General features: G+C 34.4%; 1 protein-coding gene and 1 long non-coding RNA gene across 2 annotated transcripts; both read left to right on the forward strand.

The window, feature by feature from the left end:
• Positions 1-1,475: 1,475 nt before the first annotated feature.
• On the forward strand, positions 1,476-3,237 carry LOC103439197 (probable WRKY transcription factor 29). Its single transcript, XM_008377742.4, has 2 exons — positions 1,476-1,918; positions 2,330-3,237. Exons 1-2 carry the CDS (start codon positions 1,587-1,589, stop codon positions 2,946-2,948), a joined length of 951 nt encoding a protein of 316 aa, XP_008375964.1. The 5' UTR covers positions 1,476-1,586; the 3' UTR covers positions 2,949-3,237.
• Positions 3,238-4,754: 1,517 nt separating this feature from the next.
• Positions 4,755-5,201, forward strand: LOC139197149 (uncharacterized). Its single transcript, XR_011582283.1, has 2 exons — positions 4,755-4,938; positions 5,058-5,201. It is a non-coding gene; the product is annotated as an uncharacterized lncRNA (long non-coding RNA).
• The last annotated feature ends 9,501 nt before the right edge of the window (positions 5,202-14,702 follow it).

The following is a 14,702-nucleotide window of genomic DNA, read 5'->3' on the forward strand; positions in this document are numbered from 1 at the left end:
AATACCTCTGTTGGTTTATATATCTATCCATGTGGTTTACAAATTTGAGTGCTGTCCGAAGTTATCATCCTACTTGGTGTCAGTTGGTGGCAGTGCTTGAACTAATTGTAAATTTTTTCCATGATTAATTACCTTATGCAAAGGTCCAAATAACAGTATACCTATCAATGCCTACAATTTCTCAAAAGCAAACATAGATACAAAGGAAAAGGTATATTAATTTGCATAAGGTTATACATGGTATTGAAAAAAATTGTAAAAACACAGCCTTAAAAATAGGCCGACTCATCATAAAATAAGAAAGTTGTGTAATTGGATCAAAAGTCAATGAACGTAAATTGATAAGCGAAATCTAAAGGATTAAACCTAATAATTGACTATATATTAGATGTACGGCAAAAGATCCAATTTTTTTTTTTTACTAACCATTACTAACTAATTTAAAAAAATAAATAAAAATAAATGACCAAATTGTTGTAGAGAAAATTGTGAGAGAGAGAGATGGAAGAAGGAAGCTCATAACTTGTTTTTTACTGCAGGATAAGATAGATGGGAGCTCACAACTCGTGTTTTCCTTTGTGTAGTGACTTTAAATTAATATTGATCCTTCTAGGGTTTCATAATTTCTTAAAAAAATAGAATAAGTACATGAGCCTAATATGATGGACCATGTTTAATCCCTACACAATTACACATACATACAAGTATTTAGAAGAATGAATTGTTTGGCAAAATTGAGTTGGAACTTTATTACTTGACTTAGAATTGGGGACCAACAAGATAGCCTCTTATCCCAGCCAATGCTCACATTCATATGCCCATACTAGATGAATATGACACAAAGCTTCTCAACATTTATTTCCAAAATTAGTTTCTTTTCGTAATCTTCAAAGTTTTCATTTGAGTTCACACTGGCCTTCCATATGCCAAAATAACCTATCAAGAACTTCACTCTATCCCACACCAGAAAAACCAGAAGAATTTAACTCAATTCTGAGAGGTGCATTCGCAGCAAGTTGCACTTAAAGAAAAACTTTGTTAATTTTCGTATGTGTTGAAAATTTTCCAATTTATATTATTTGACCAGGACAATTAACAAAATTTTACGCCAATTTGTCAGCCTTCGCGGCCGACTTAAGGAAGAGTGCCGACCGTGAAGATATTATACAAACAAAACAAAACCCCTCCAAATTATTGCTCCTGAAAATATGAGACGATAACTACCAAACGCAGTGGAACACGCACACAAAACGTATCATATCGCTCAGTTTTGACATCTATAATTTCTTAGTTCCTTATTGGCTGCTGGTGATGCCAAAAGCCAAAGGTGTCCAGTTGTCAAATGGTTAAATAGCGAGTGCACAAAAATACCATTTGACTTTGTGCAAAAGTCAACCCAGTGAGAAAGCACTTTGGGGTTCAGACAATCTGAATCTCCTCCTCAATATATAAGAACAAGCCTGGCAGATTTCTTCTCATCATCTTTCTTTACAATCCAAAGTCAGCTGCCTAGCTAATACAAGCATCTCTTTCTCTCTCTCTCTCTCTCTCTCTCTCTCTCTCTCTCTCTCTGAGATATTGTATCCATGGAGAACTGGGATTTGCAAGCTGTGGTAAGAGGGTGCAATAACAATATAGATGAAGTCATGGAGGACTCCCAAATACCATATTTCTGTGCTCCTTTAAGCTTTCAAGAAGACAACGAACTGTTTGCTGCTAAATTTCCTCAGGCCTTTGAAGCCACAACAACTTTAGATGAATTGGAGGAGCTTTACAAGCCTTTTTACCCAGTTTTTCAACTTACAACCCCACCAACTATTCTTACCTCTTCCATATCTGTCCCCCAAGAAATCATCACACTAGCACCCAAGCTGATAAAAAACATGGAGGAATCAACACCTGTTCGTAAAAGAATAAGGTTGGTTTTTATTTTTTTATTTTACCTAATTTCCCCTTCGCATTATTAGAATGTATCTAACCCTATCATGGTATGGTTACTATGGTATGATATGGAATGAACTTATAACCATGAAATCGATCGAATTGATCATTAGATTATAGATTGTAAGTTCAAAACCCAAGCCCATTCCTATTTATGGAATGGGTCTATCAATCCTTTGATTCGAGTTATTATGAGGGATCTTGAATTAATTAAGAAATAATTGTTGTGCTGCCAATGGTTAAAGAAATTAAATATATCAGTATCTTACTTGTTAGAAATAAATGAGATTAAATTTTTTTAATTTTTTAATTTTGATTAATTGATTCAAGATTAATAAGTTTTCCAAAAGCTTAATTGTTTTTTATTATTTTCAAATGTTAATTTCAGTAGGAAGAATCAGAACAAAAGGGTTGTGAAAGAGGTTAAAGCAGAAGATCTCTTTTCGGATGTGTGGGCGTGGCGTAAGTATGGGCAAAAACCCATCAAAGGATCGCCATATCCGAGGAGCTATTACAGATGCAGCAGCTCAAAAGGATGTTCAGCGAGAAAACAAGTAGAAAGGAGCTGTTCGAATCCTGAAACGTTCATCATAACCTACACTGCAGAACACAACCATGTTTATCCAACTCGTCGAAACTCTCTTGCTGGCAGCACCAGAAGCAAGTTCTCTTCATCTAAAAACAAGGACAAGTGTGGTAGTTCTTTGAATTCTCCAGCTACGCCTAATATTGCCGCATCCATTGAAGATGATCGTGAGTTTGTGGAAAGCGTGAATATTAATGCTGTAAAAGTGGAAGCAAAATTGTCGGAACAGGATGAAATTAGTAAGGAAAATTTTTTTTTGGATACTACGGTGAATGATGAAATTTTCCCAAGCTTAGAGGATTTGGATAGAAAGTTGGAACCAGTCATGGATGGTTGGTTTTCGGATGAATTTTCAGACAATTTTCCAAGTCCTTGGTTCAATATTAAGGGTCACTCTAATACTGTAACCGGTGCTTGCTGATTCACCAGAAGTCATTCATGAGAGAGTAACATTTGGTTGTATATCAACAATTTGTATCATCACTATCTCTTCCCAGCCTTTCCAAATTTTCTTTTATTTCGGTCTAGCTTTTTACAGACAGCAATATCATACAGAAGATGCGAGTAGCAAGTCAACAAAGTTGATGAGTTCAAACTAAGTTAGCCGGGTTTGTTTTTTTCCTTCCTAAAAGATGTATTTATAAACATAAAATTGTAACTAATCTCAATAAAAAAGTGTATTAGGTATACGGACAAGGATTAGAATGATATATCATCTCTCATTTTCAATTAATTGGTGTTCCTAATGCACCATCAACTTGGATTTGATTTCTTTTGGAGGAATATGTGATATTCTGCTTGTGGGACACTAATTAACCACAGGTTATTATATTTTAATAAGACAAGATAATCATCATTAATTAGTAGGCATATAATTTAATAGGATTTCTCTAGCACTCAAAACGAACTTCTGGTATTTGATTTAGATATCAATTAAGTGACAGCTCCTGCAAGTGTACAAAGTTACAAAGATTTCTTCACTCGAGTGTAAAAAAAGCTACAGTTCAGGGATTAGGGTTAGAAATAGGATAAGTACCTGGATTCGATGCCCGTGAAGTATTAACTACATTTAAATACGAGGCATGCAAAAGATTACTTTGTAGACACAAATTAAACCACATCTCACGAATTAGCTTAAGCAATTTATGATATTTTATTAGAATGTCAATAGCATACTATTTTTAAAAAGAGCGGTAAATTAACAAACAATGTCTATTAATTATGCCATACCTAATTATCATATCTTGTGTTTGACAAAAAAATTATCATATCTTTCAGCAAGTGGCCCTCTATCAGAATGATGAAGAGGAGTGTTGCCCTTACACCACGGTATGAGTTTAAATTCTGTCCGCTTTCTAATCTAACATATAATCTAACAAATCTATAATTTGAAAAAAAAAAGGTAAGTTATCATATCTTTCATTTCTGGATAGAGTAACAATAATTGATTCAATTCTAAATTAAAAAAAAAAAATACTGTTAGGCTAAACCCTAGCACCGCGTGGTTATTCAGTCCTCCAAACCAAAACCAATAGCTTTCGTAACTAGCACCCTAGATACATTTATATATGCTTGTTATAGAGGGTATATAACAAAAGCCAAAGGAAGGAGATTTTGTGAAATCGATGTCATATATCTTCATGGTGGTGGCCATGGTCGACCCAAAACCCTGGCTAGCTTGTCCTCCCCCTCCATTTAACGTAACCAAACAGATTCTTTAATTGTGGAATTCGTGGGGGTCATTGTATTACAACTCAGAAGCTATACTAGCTAACCCTAGCGGGATGCAAGATGCAAGTTGCGAGTAGTGATTGACTTTTGATTCTTTGACTTTTCAATTAATTGAAATCTCCTGTACTCACCGTGTGGTGCGCGCTTTATTCTTCCCTATATTTAAGACCTGGATTTGGAGCGACCTACCCAACATTCTGTTTGCCTTGCCACAATCTTAGAAGCACCTCCGAGCAGGGGCGGAGGGACCATAGGACCATAGTAGTCCTAGGCCCATCCTGCTTTTGTTTATAACTAAAAATTAGTACCACTTATTATTTTATTATTTTCAGTTAAATCATTCATATTTCCTAGACAAACTATCCGGCCCTCTTTAAATATTTTAAGAATATCCGGCCCTCTTTAAATAACCCTAAAGCCTACCTATAACCTATTCCAACTTCCAAAACTTCATCTTCCATTCATTTTCCCAATACCAAAAATTAGTATTTTATTATTCTCTAATTCTAGCCGACTGTTGCTCTGCTGCTAGTTTGAAAAAAATAGTCAGAACACTGCTTCTCTCAGTCTGATCCCTCCCGTGGTACACAAGCCGTACACTGCTTCTCTCATCTATAGCATGTCACAGTCTTCAACCAGTCTATCAATCTATCAGTCTTCAATTTCCATGATCCTCAAGAGTATGAACTTCGAATCTCCATAGTTGTCATTTTCAATTTTTTTTTTACAATTTGCTAATTCATATATGTTGTCATCTACAATTGTAAATTAATTTAACAAATAATATTTTTTTTTGCAGATTAAAGAATTCAATTATTCCATCATTCCATAAAAAAGACATTGAAGTTTAGTTAATTGGTCAACAACCCAAAGTATGTATTTTACTCTCAATTCCTGTTACAATTTTTTGTTTATAAATTATGATTAAATTGATGTCTTGCAATTTCTCTTAACTATTGCCTAATTTGTTTTAGTTTGTAAAATTAGCATATATGTTCATATTTCTTTTAATTTAAAGTTAGTGAGTCTATGTTTTTTTACTTTTCAGTTATGGAAAGATATTTCAAAAGAAAAACACAACCTGAGATATTAGAACCGTCTCCAAAGAGTCCAAAAAACAATGAAAGTAGTTCAAAACAAACTTGTGTGGATTCTATTCTATGGAAATTAACTCGGAAACTCTCCAATATGATCCTTTTCATATATATACTATGATGTTTTGGTTACTTTTCATATATATACTATGATGTTTTGGTTAACAGTTTTGTAACTACTATCGATTTAATTTTTTTTTAATATTTGTAAGAGGCCCCTCCTAACCCGAAATCCTGGCTCCGCCACTGCCTCCGAGTAGACTTGGCAGTTTCTAACACGACATGGTGACACGCCATGAAAATGACATGAAAATAGCGGATTTCGGATCAACACAATAACGTTTTGGGTCATTATCGGGTGACCCGTTAAGAACCCGTTAGTAACGGGTTCTTAACGGGTATACACGTGGGTAACACGTAGGTAACCTGTTTCGACCCGTTAAGAAAAAATTTATTTTGATAATTTTAAAGTTTAACTACTAAAAGATTTATTATAAAATACAATAGCCATATTAATATATACAATATATTCTATATTAAATATATAGTTTTGCATTATTATTCTATATAGGTTTAAAAAAAATGTTTTAGTAATTATTTATTTTTATTATGAGAGTTCCTTATTATCATTACTAGGATAAATTTTACTTAACATGTTGTTGTCCAAAATTAAAATAAACTAATATAGTATTTGTATAGGCAAGAACTAAGAAGACATACATACAAGTATGAAAAATGTGAAAGAATATATAAACACTCGTGATTCATCATTATTCCTCCATGAGTAGATAATGGTTATACTTACATTATCGTTTAGATTTTTAAAATCCTCCAAACCTTCATGAATAATGTTTTTTATTTGAGGGAAAAATTAATAAAATTAATAATAATTATTGTAGAAGTGTAAAAAATGTAAAAAAAAATTTACAATCACTCATAGTGACAAACTTTACAACTTTCATGAAGGGTTAGCTTCGAAATCCAACTCTATAATTCATAAACCTTAAATTTATATTTAACCGTTGATTGACATTTGTGCTTTATTCTTCTTACTGAATTTCCTTTTTAAAATTTTCTTTTTTGAAAACATGATCATATGGCGGATGTAAGAAGATGAACGGTTCAGATCTTTGATATCACGTTTCGATATTTACGGTTAACTGAAATATGAGTTGATGTCATATAGTTTGTAGAAACTTTATAAATATCAAACAATATTTTCACTAACCGTAAAGCTCTGAATATAATATCAACGATCCAAACCGTTCATCTTCCTGCATCCTCTAATAGATCAAGTTTTCAAAAAAGAAAATCTGAAACAAACAAATTTGATGAGAATAATGAAGTGTAAATGTAAACAACAATCAACGGTTAAATTTTGATCTATGATTTATATGATTATAGTGGCGAATTTCGAAGTTAAGCTCTTCATGAAAGTTGTAAAGTTTGTCATTACGAGCGTTTATATATTTTTTTTCTATATTTTTTTTACACTTCTACATTAATTAAAAAACTATTAAAGACTTTAGGTAAGTGAAAATATACTTAAAAGAAAAATGTGTTTTATGTTTTGGATGTGACAATGTGGTATGTATATACTTATTTAGTATTATGTTTTTCATTTGATTATTTATTGGTTTAAAATATATTTTCCTTAACGGGTAACAGGTCGGGTCATATTACCCGTTAATATTATCAGGTCGATTTCGGGTCGGGTCATTTTACCCGTTTATTTTAACGGGTGTTACACGACACGACCCGTTAAGATATCAGGTATGACACGAAAACGACACGAATGCCAGGTCTACCTCTAAGAGATGATGTAAAACAACAAAAATTTTATTTTAAAGAGTCAAATTAAAAACAAAAAAAAACAAACCTCCAGACTCTATAAAAAGTTTCTATTTATTCTCTAGCCAAAAAAAAAAAAAAACATTGTTATAGCAAAATGAACAATCACTCTCTAAATTTACAGAGCAACTTTTCATCAGCTAATATTAAAATAAAAATAAAAATCAAGGGTGAACCCTTGAGCAAGGAGAGAAGGAAGATAAAGAAGACTGTTTTAGAAAATGAGCGGTCTGGGTTTCAATTATAATAATAAAATAATCAAAGTTTGTTAAAATAAAGAATGTTGTAGGAGATTAAAAAGTTAAGTTGAGTAGCTAAACTATTTTTGTTTTTACTCTAACCAATTGTTGGTTTAACAAATTTTTTTAAAGATTCTCTTAAAGTGTTTTGTTATTCATTCTGTTAAGAGAAGTTTTTTTTTTTTCTTGACACAACGATTCCATTACTAACCTAAATTACAACGGGTGCCACCTGGGTACATTTCTCTAATGACTAATACAATAATTTAGAGGCAATTTGTACTAAAAAAAAAAAAATGATCAAGCCCTTTTATGCCCACAAGCACAAGATCGCTGGTACAAATTTACTACAAAGACAATAGATGAAACAAGTCCATATCGAATCACATATAAAGTGATTGTTGTACGCGAGAGGCCTCATAAGCCATCACTGATAGGCAAGGGCACATTGTTGGGTTTTTGGCTCATAATTAGGATGATGCAATAAATTAGGTTTTGGTGTCCTATTTGGGTTTGGTTTTGACTTCTTAGTTAGTTTCCTTGGTGGAGAGATTTTGTAAATTACCTATTTGATTAGGATTTGGATTTATTTCCTATTAGGATTCCTATTGTAACCTAAGTCCTATGCACTATAAATAGGACCTTAGGGTTAGTGTATTTTGTGTGGCCCATTCGTGTGACAATTTGGTGAGAGTCAATTTGTGAGTTAGAGAGCAATTTGGGAGAATCTTCTCCGTTAGGTTTGGGTTCTCTTCTCGTTTGGTTTAGGGTTTGTAATTTGTGGGATTTGGGTTGTAAGAGTTTAAACACTCTTTTGCAATCTCCGTTTGTTTAATAAAATTCCTCGACGTGCTTCGCCTGTGGAGTAGGCTTTACGCCGAACCACATAAATCTCTTGTGTCAGTTTGAGATTGTTTGTTTTAGCTTTCACCTACGACATTGATATTTGGTACTTTGTTATAATTCGCTTCCGTTTGCGCATAAAAGTACAACAAGTCCATATCGAATCACATATAAAGTGATTGTTGTACGCGAGAGGCCTCATAAGCCATCACTGATAGGCAAGGGCACATCACTCGCTAGGCCTGACAAACAACGCATAACAAACACAATCTATATTAATCCGACAAGGAACCCACCATTGGCTTATCTCCATAATGAAATTGGATACCCAACCAAGACCACCTGCATCCGTATTGATTTTAGTGAGATCTGCAACTGCCAATAGCTAAGCAAGGCGGAGCCACCATAGATTGGGCGACATAGCTACATATTTGACTGAGAAGAGCAAATCCACCATGGAAACTAAGCCGTAGGAGGTGGATTCGAGTGATCTGACCCACCAACAACCACATACCACTACTACAAAAAACATTTTGCGCGACGAAATAAAATTTGTTGTGCAAAGTAAGATTTCGTAGCTCAAAACCTTGCGCGACGAAGTTTTTGTTGCACATTTGTCGAGCAAAGTTTTTGATTTTTGATTTAATTAAATTAATTTAATATTTTGCATGACTACAGTTTTTGGTTTTTATTTTTTTATTTAATTAAATTGACCTTTTTTTTATTATTTCTATTATTTAATTTAATTATAGTTATTGTTTGTGTGACGAAATATTTGGTAGCGCAAGATTTTTTGAATTTTTACTTTTTGAATTTAATTTAATTGTATGACTTTATTTTTTTAATTACTTTAATTAAAATTGACATATTCAAAATAAAATTACATATGAAAAATAGTGATCAAATTATCCATAATATACATTTTATTAAAAATGTACATATAAATTAACAAATTACAATAATAAAATCCTAATACAAGTCTATTGTGGTGGTGGTGGCGAGGGATATGGTTTGATAGCGTCATAATCGTCAAGTTTCTCCGTCAAAGTCCCGACGATTCCCTGCAAAAAAATAAAATAAATAAACATGGTCAAATAACAAAAAAAAAACAACGTAAAATAATACCAAAAAATGGGCATAACCTCCCCTAAAATCGGCATACCACAAATCCGACCCCAAACTCCACCCCTCACCCTATACCCAACCCTAAACCCCACCCAAACCCAAAATTACCTCCAAACACTCATACCAAAGATTGGTCGCATAGAGTCTTAAATATTTTTTTTTAAATTCCCGCGCCCCATTTTTGGCGCCCACCCAAAGTTTTAGGGTTTTGTGCGATGAAACATTTGTTCATCGCGCAAAACTTTGCGGGACGAAAGATTGGTTGTGCAAAGTTTTTAAAAAATTTAAAAATTAAATTTTCTGCGTCCCATTTTCGACACCCACCCAAATTTAATGAGTTTGTGCGACGAAATATTGGTTCATCGTGCAAAATTTATAGAAATAAATTTTATTAGAAAATTTAAAATATAAAATTAAAATAAACAGGGTTTAATTGACCAAATATTAGTATTCGTCGCACAAAATTTTAAAAAAATAATAAAAAAGAAAATAATTTTATTTTACAATTTAAAATATAAATAAAATAAAATAAATAGGGTTTAGGCGTTGAAATGTTGATTCGTCCCGCAAAGAAAATAATAAAAAATAAAGAAAATAATTTAGGTTAGCAATATAAAATATAAAATAAAATATAAAATAAAATAAAAATAAAATAAATAAGATTTAGGCGACAAAACATTAATATTTGTCGCGCAAAGTTTTTAAAAAATAATAAAAATAATCTATATTACAATTTAAAACATAAATTAAATAAAAAAGAAATAAATTGGGTTTAGGCGGCGAAATATTTAGATTTCATCGCGCAAAGTTTTTAATTTTTTTTAAAAAATTATTGTAAAGACTTTGCGTGGTGAAGTTTAAAGTTTTGTCGCGCAAGCAAAGTGACTTTGCGTGACAATGTGTGTTTCGTTGCGCAAAATTTCATCGCGTAAGACTTTGCACGACAATGTGTGATTCGTCGCGCAAGGGTTTTTTTTTTACTAGTGTACCTACAAGAAATTCACGAATTTAGCCCTAAATTAAGAAACTAGTAAGAGGGCAAAACCTAGATTTGGAATGACACACCTCAACCCAATAACCAACTAGCTATAGGGTCGTGATGAATTGACCGACACATAAGTTGACAATGTAACCTCGTCTGAAGATGACGAAACACCATCAACTCAGTGACGAAAGTCATAACAAGGAAAGAATGATGTGAATAAATGTGAACCAAAATGGCTCTTTATTAATTAATTCAAACTTCCCGCAAACCATAAATAACCTCCCCACTTGGGGGGCACAAGTCAAGGGATACAATCCCATTATTGCCTCATCAAATACATAGCTTGTAGCAATGCATACAACAAGTAACACAAATTTAAAGTGTTGTGCTAGGAAAAAAATCATAAGTATGATCATGCCATTATTACAACTAAATAAATAAACAGTATGGAAGGTCACCTTACTCCAAAGGTGAATCACCTCACTGCCAAGCCCACTAGTCAACCTCAAAAGTCTCCTTGCTCTCACTATATCCTGAGGGTTTGCAAAGCAAAGTGTGAGTGATCATAATCATTTATCTAGTCAAAATCATTTCGACATACAAGCCCCCATTTTGTAAAACGCATATAGTTTCAAACTACATAAATCACAATACTAGCCTTTACTGGTACAATATATCAAGCAAGTGAAAACATCTATCTGCCTTAGCTAGCCCTTACTAGCTCGTCTAGCCTCTACTAGAGATATCGTCATTTGCAAATAATCATATGGCTGCAGTTAGCTACAAAGTGCATGATGACCATGTGATGAAGAAAAATCCCCTAAGTCATTAATTATAGTAGAGGCTAGCACATTTATTCATTTATCAAATCAATTTAATCATTTATCAAATCAATTTAGACTAGCTCATTTATTCATTTATCAGATCAATTTAATTGAAAACGTTGAGTCTTGAAAGGATCCACTCACAGGTAGCACACGATGAGCAAATAACGTATATATGATCATGCAATGTTAGATTGATAATTCTAGTCAACCTAATACTATTCATGGCCATAATTATGATTAAGGCATCCCATAATAATACGCATATATGTACATCTCGTAGGATTTAGCATAATTTTGTAAATTCTGTCATTCCATTAATTCTTATAAACGTTAGTCTAATCTAGGCATACGTAGAAAATTCTTTATAAAATATGTTTGTACCATACTTGACCAATCCCGAAACTACTGAGCACCGGTCAACGTTATACCGTCAAGGACCCAGAAGAGTTTCCTTCCAACCAGGAGGCCAATCACAGTGCGACACGTGTCGACATCAGAAGCCAATCATAGTGCGACTCGTGTTAACATCACAAACCAATCACAACACGACACGTGTCAATGTCAGAATGAAATTAGAAACTCTCTTTTATAAATAAAGATCATTCTCTCACAATATTTCCTAATGTCATATGTACTAAATCATTCACTAGTACTCACAAAATGAGAGCTTGAACCTATGTACTTGTGTAAACCCTTCATAATTAGTGAGAACTCCTCTACTCCGTGGACGTAGCCAATCTGGGTGAACCACGTACATCTTGTGTTTGCTTCCCTGTCTCTATCCATTTACATACTTATCCATACTAGTGACCGGAGCAATCTAGTGAAGGTCACAAACTTAACACTTTCTGTTGTACCAAAGTCCTCACTGATTTTGTGCATCAACATTTGGCGCCGTCTGTGGGAATGACACTTATTCCCACTCTCTTCAGCTTTGTTAAGCTGGTTTCCACCATTCGTACACTATCTTTTGACTAGGCATCCCTTTCCAACATGGGGAGCAAAAAAAGCCACATCACACAGAATGACACCCTTCTTGTACCTGGTGCGAAGCAACAAAGGAAGGAACAAAATAAGTTTGCTCTTTAGGCTAAAGTCGATGAGCTGGAAGCTCATAACAACAAGATAGCGATGAAGAATCAGATCCTCCAAGAGCAGTATGATAAGGTCTTCGAGATGCTCCACAAGGCTAGATATACTAAAACACATGCGCTCATCACCTCTGTGGAAGTCAACCATCAACTGGGTGCCCCCAACACGGAAGGTCATTTGCCATCGACATGGGTATTCTTGTTGAGGAGCGAGCTGCTCATCGAAATGGTAACCAACATGAGACTTCTCTCAACCCAGCTGCTTCGCCCTGAATTAGGAATAGTGGAGAAAGGCACCTCCTTACAGAAGGAGTGGAAGGATCGAAAACCGTTTTTTGCGATTGCCGAGACTTCTTAAAGCAATGTCGAGACAATCCCATCCATGTAAGCTCGAAGATCAATGACCTAATGGTCTTTGAAAAACTCGGTCCCATCCCATGTCCCAGGCCAGCTATCAATTTGGGGAAGGGGAAACAAGTCCTAGAGGAACACGAAAGTATAGGGGACTCATAGATGTTCCGACAGACATACCTTGGAAGTCAGTACGACGAGTCCAGGGAAAAATTGTTGGAAATGTGCCCTAAAACCAATCATATGAGGATACTTTACGGACATTTCACATGTTAAACTAATATAGTTTAATATAAAGGGCAAAGATTATTGTTTGAAGGCATCTCATATAAATGTTATACGCTTAAACGATAAATCCATGGAATATGTAATTGGAAGAATGCGATCTAAAGAAGTTAGATTCATGAGACCATTCTCTTCCGTATACATATCCTAAACGTTCCTGATCATAGGATTGCCAATTGGGCATTGACAATCCGTTAAGATCAGTACGTGTTATGTCTTCTCTTAGGGAGAGTGACTGGTCTCGAGTCATTGATGTGACTGACACCAAGACAAGCATGTAGGTGCTCAATAGAGAATGAGTTCATTGAACACGATCAACAAAAAGTTCTCATACTCATGTCACATGAGAACTCATGGTTGGGATAATGCAAAGTAGTCCTTTGACCTGAGGCATCATAGTTGTCTTGTGGTTAGGTCATTGATCTTTGACTATGTCAAAGTCACTCCGTCAGAGGGTGTCCACGGCATAGTTGGGGTTAAGCCACTTAGCCATGGAGGCAAGTGAATGCGCAACAAGGGATCTCTAACCTTCAAACTGTTTGAGGGAGAATACTCTATGATATGATTAAGAATCTCTGGCCAGAGTATGAATAAGATTTAGGAAATCGTTCCAAATAACATTCAAGGTAATCATATAAGTAAGAAAATCACATTGGATAGTAGACATGAATAAACTATCAAACCAAACAATGTGGTCAAGAGTATTGTATTAGAGAAATACCGTATTGCATTGTAATCCTAAACTGAATAGGTTCTCCACCTCTTCTGATTAGCTTGGGTAACCATGATATACTGCTAGGTGTCACTCATGGTTTGTGGAGCCCTAAACGTGTATAATCACTAAAGGGAGAATTGAAAGTAAGTTTCAATTCACAATCGATTTGAAAGAGTTCTAATTGCCCACTGCCTCGCTAAAAGGAACCTAATGAATCGTACACCGTGTAAGGTAGAGATTGAAGAAACAACGGAGATGAGTAAGGACAATTAAATGGTTTAATTGTTTATGGCAAGAATTAATTAATATGTTAATTAATCAAACAAATAAGTTCGTTTTAAACCTTGAGTTAGTTTTGGGCCTTAATGCCCAAATTGGGCTTCGAATCGTCAAGCCCATTAGCTTAAGTTGTATGACAACTTAACAAACAAAATTCAAGAAGCCTAAAACAGCCTAAAGGCTTAGGAAAACTGGCCATATAGAGAGGGGTAGTGAACTTGGCTTAATTGCAAGTTTGCCACTCCATTGTGAGGTGGTATAAAGGCAACTTTATAGCCATTTCATCCTTAGGGTTTCTTTTAGAGAAAAGATGAGAACTCAAGCTCCATTTTTCTCTCTAAGAGGCCGGCCACCCTAGAGGATTTTAGCTAGCAATCTTACTTCCTCTAGGTTAGTCATCTCTTCTTCAAATCCTACCTTGGTGTGGAAACTTAGAGGTTCTCAACTTTGGGAACTTGGAGAATCCTTTCAACCATCCTCATCCAAGAAATCCATGGACCTAAGAAGCAAGAATGATTATGCAAAGAGGAATCAACAAAGGTATAAAATTTCTTAACTCACTTTGTTTTGAGTTGAGTCTTGGTTCACCTTTCTACTAGGCTTTGAATTTCATGGGTAATGTTTTGTTTTTGAGTGCATACAAGCATGATTCCGCCTTTAATTGTTAATTGCATGCCATAGATGTTGCTCAAATGAACATGTTTTTCACAAAATTTCCTTCAAAAATCACATGCTCTTGATCAAACCTTCCTACTTCTA

Source organism: Malus domestica, chromosome 06 (genome assembly GCF_042453785.1).
Source record: "Malus domestica chromosome 06, GDT2T_hap1".
Taxonomy (NCBI): Eukaryota; Viridiplantae; Streptophyta; class Magnoliopsida; order Rosales; family Rosaceae; genus Malus; species Malus domestica.

What these genes read in the sequence shown, in the direction of transcription:
- LOC103439197 (XM_008377742.4), top strand. Translation starts at nt 1,587, where the DNA reads ATGGAGAACTGGGATTTGCAAGCTGTGGTAAGAGGGTGCAATAACAAT. An exon ending in CCTGTTCGTAAAAGAATAAG is followed by an intron (nt 1,919 to 2,329) that starts GTTGGTTTTTAT and finishes TGTTAATTTCAG; the next exon opens with TAGGAAGAATCAGAACAAAA.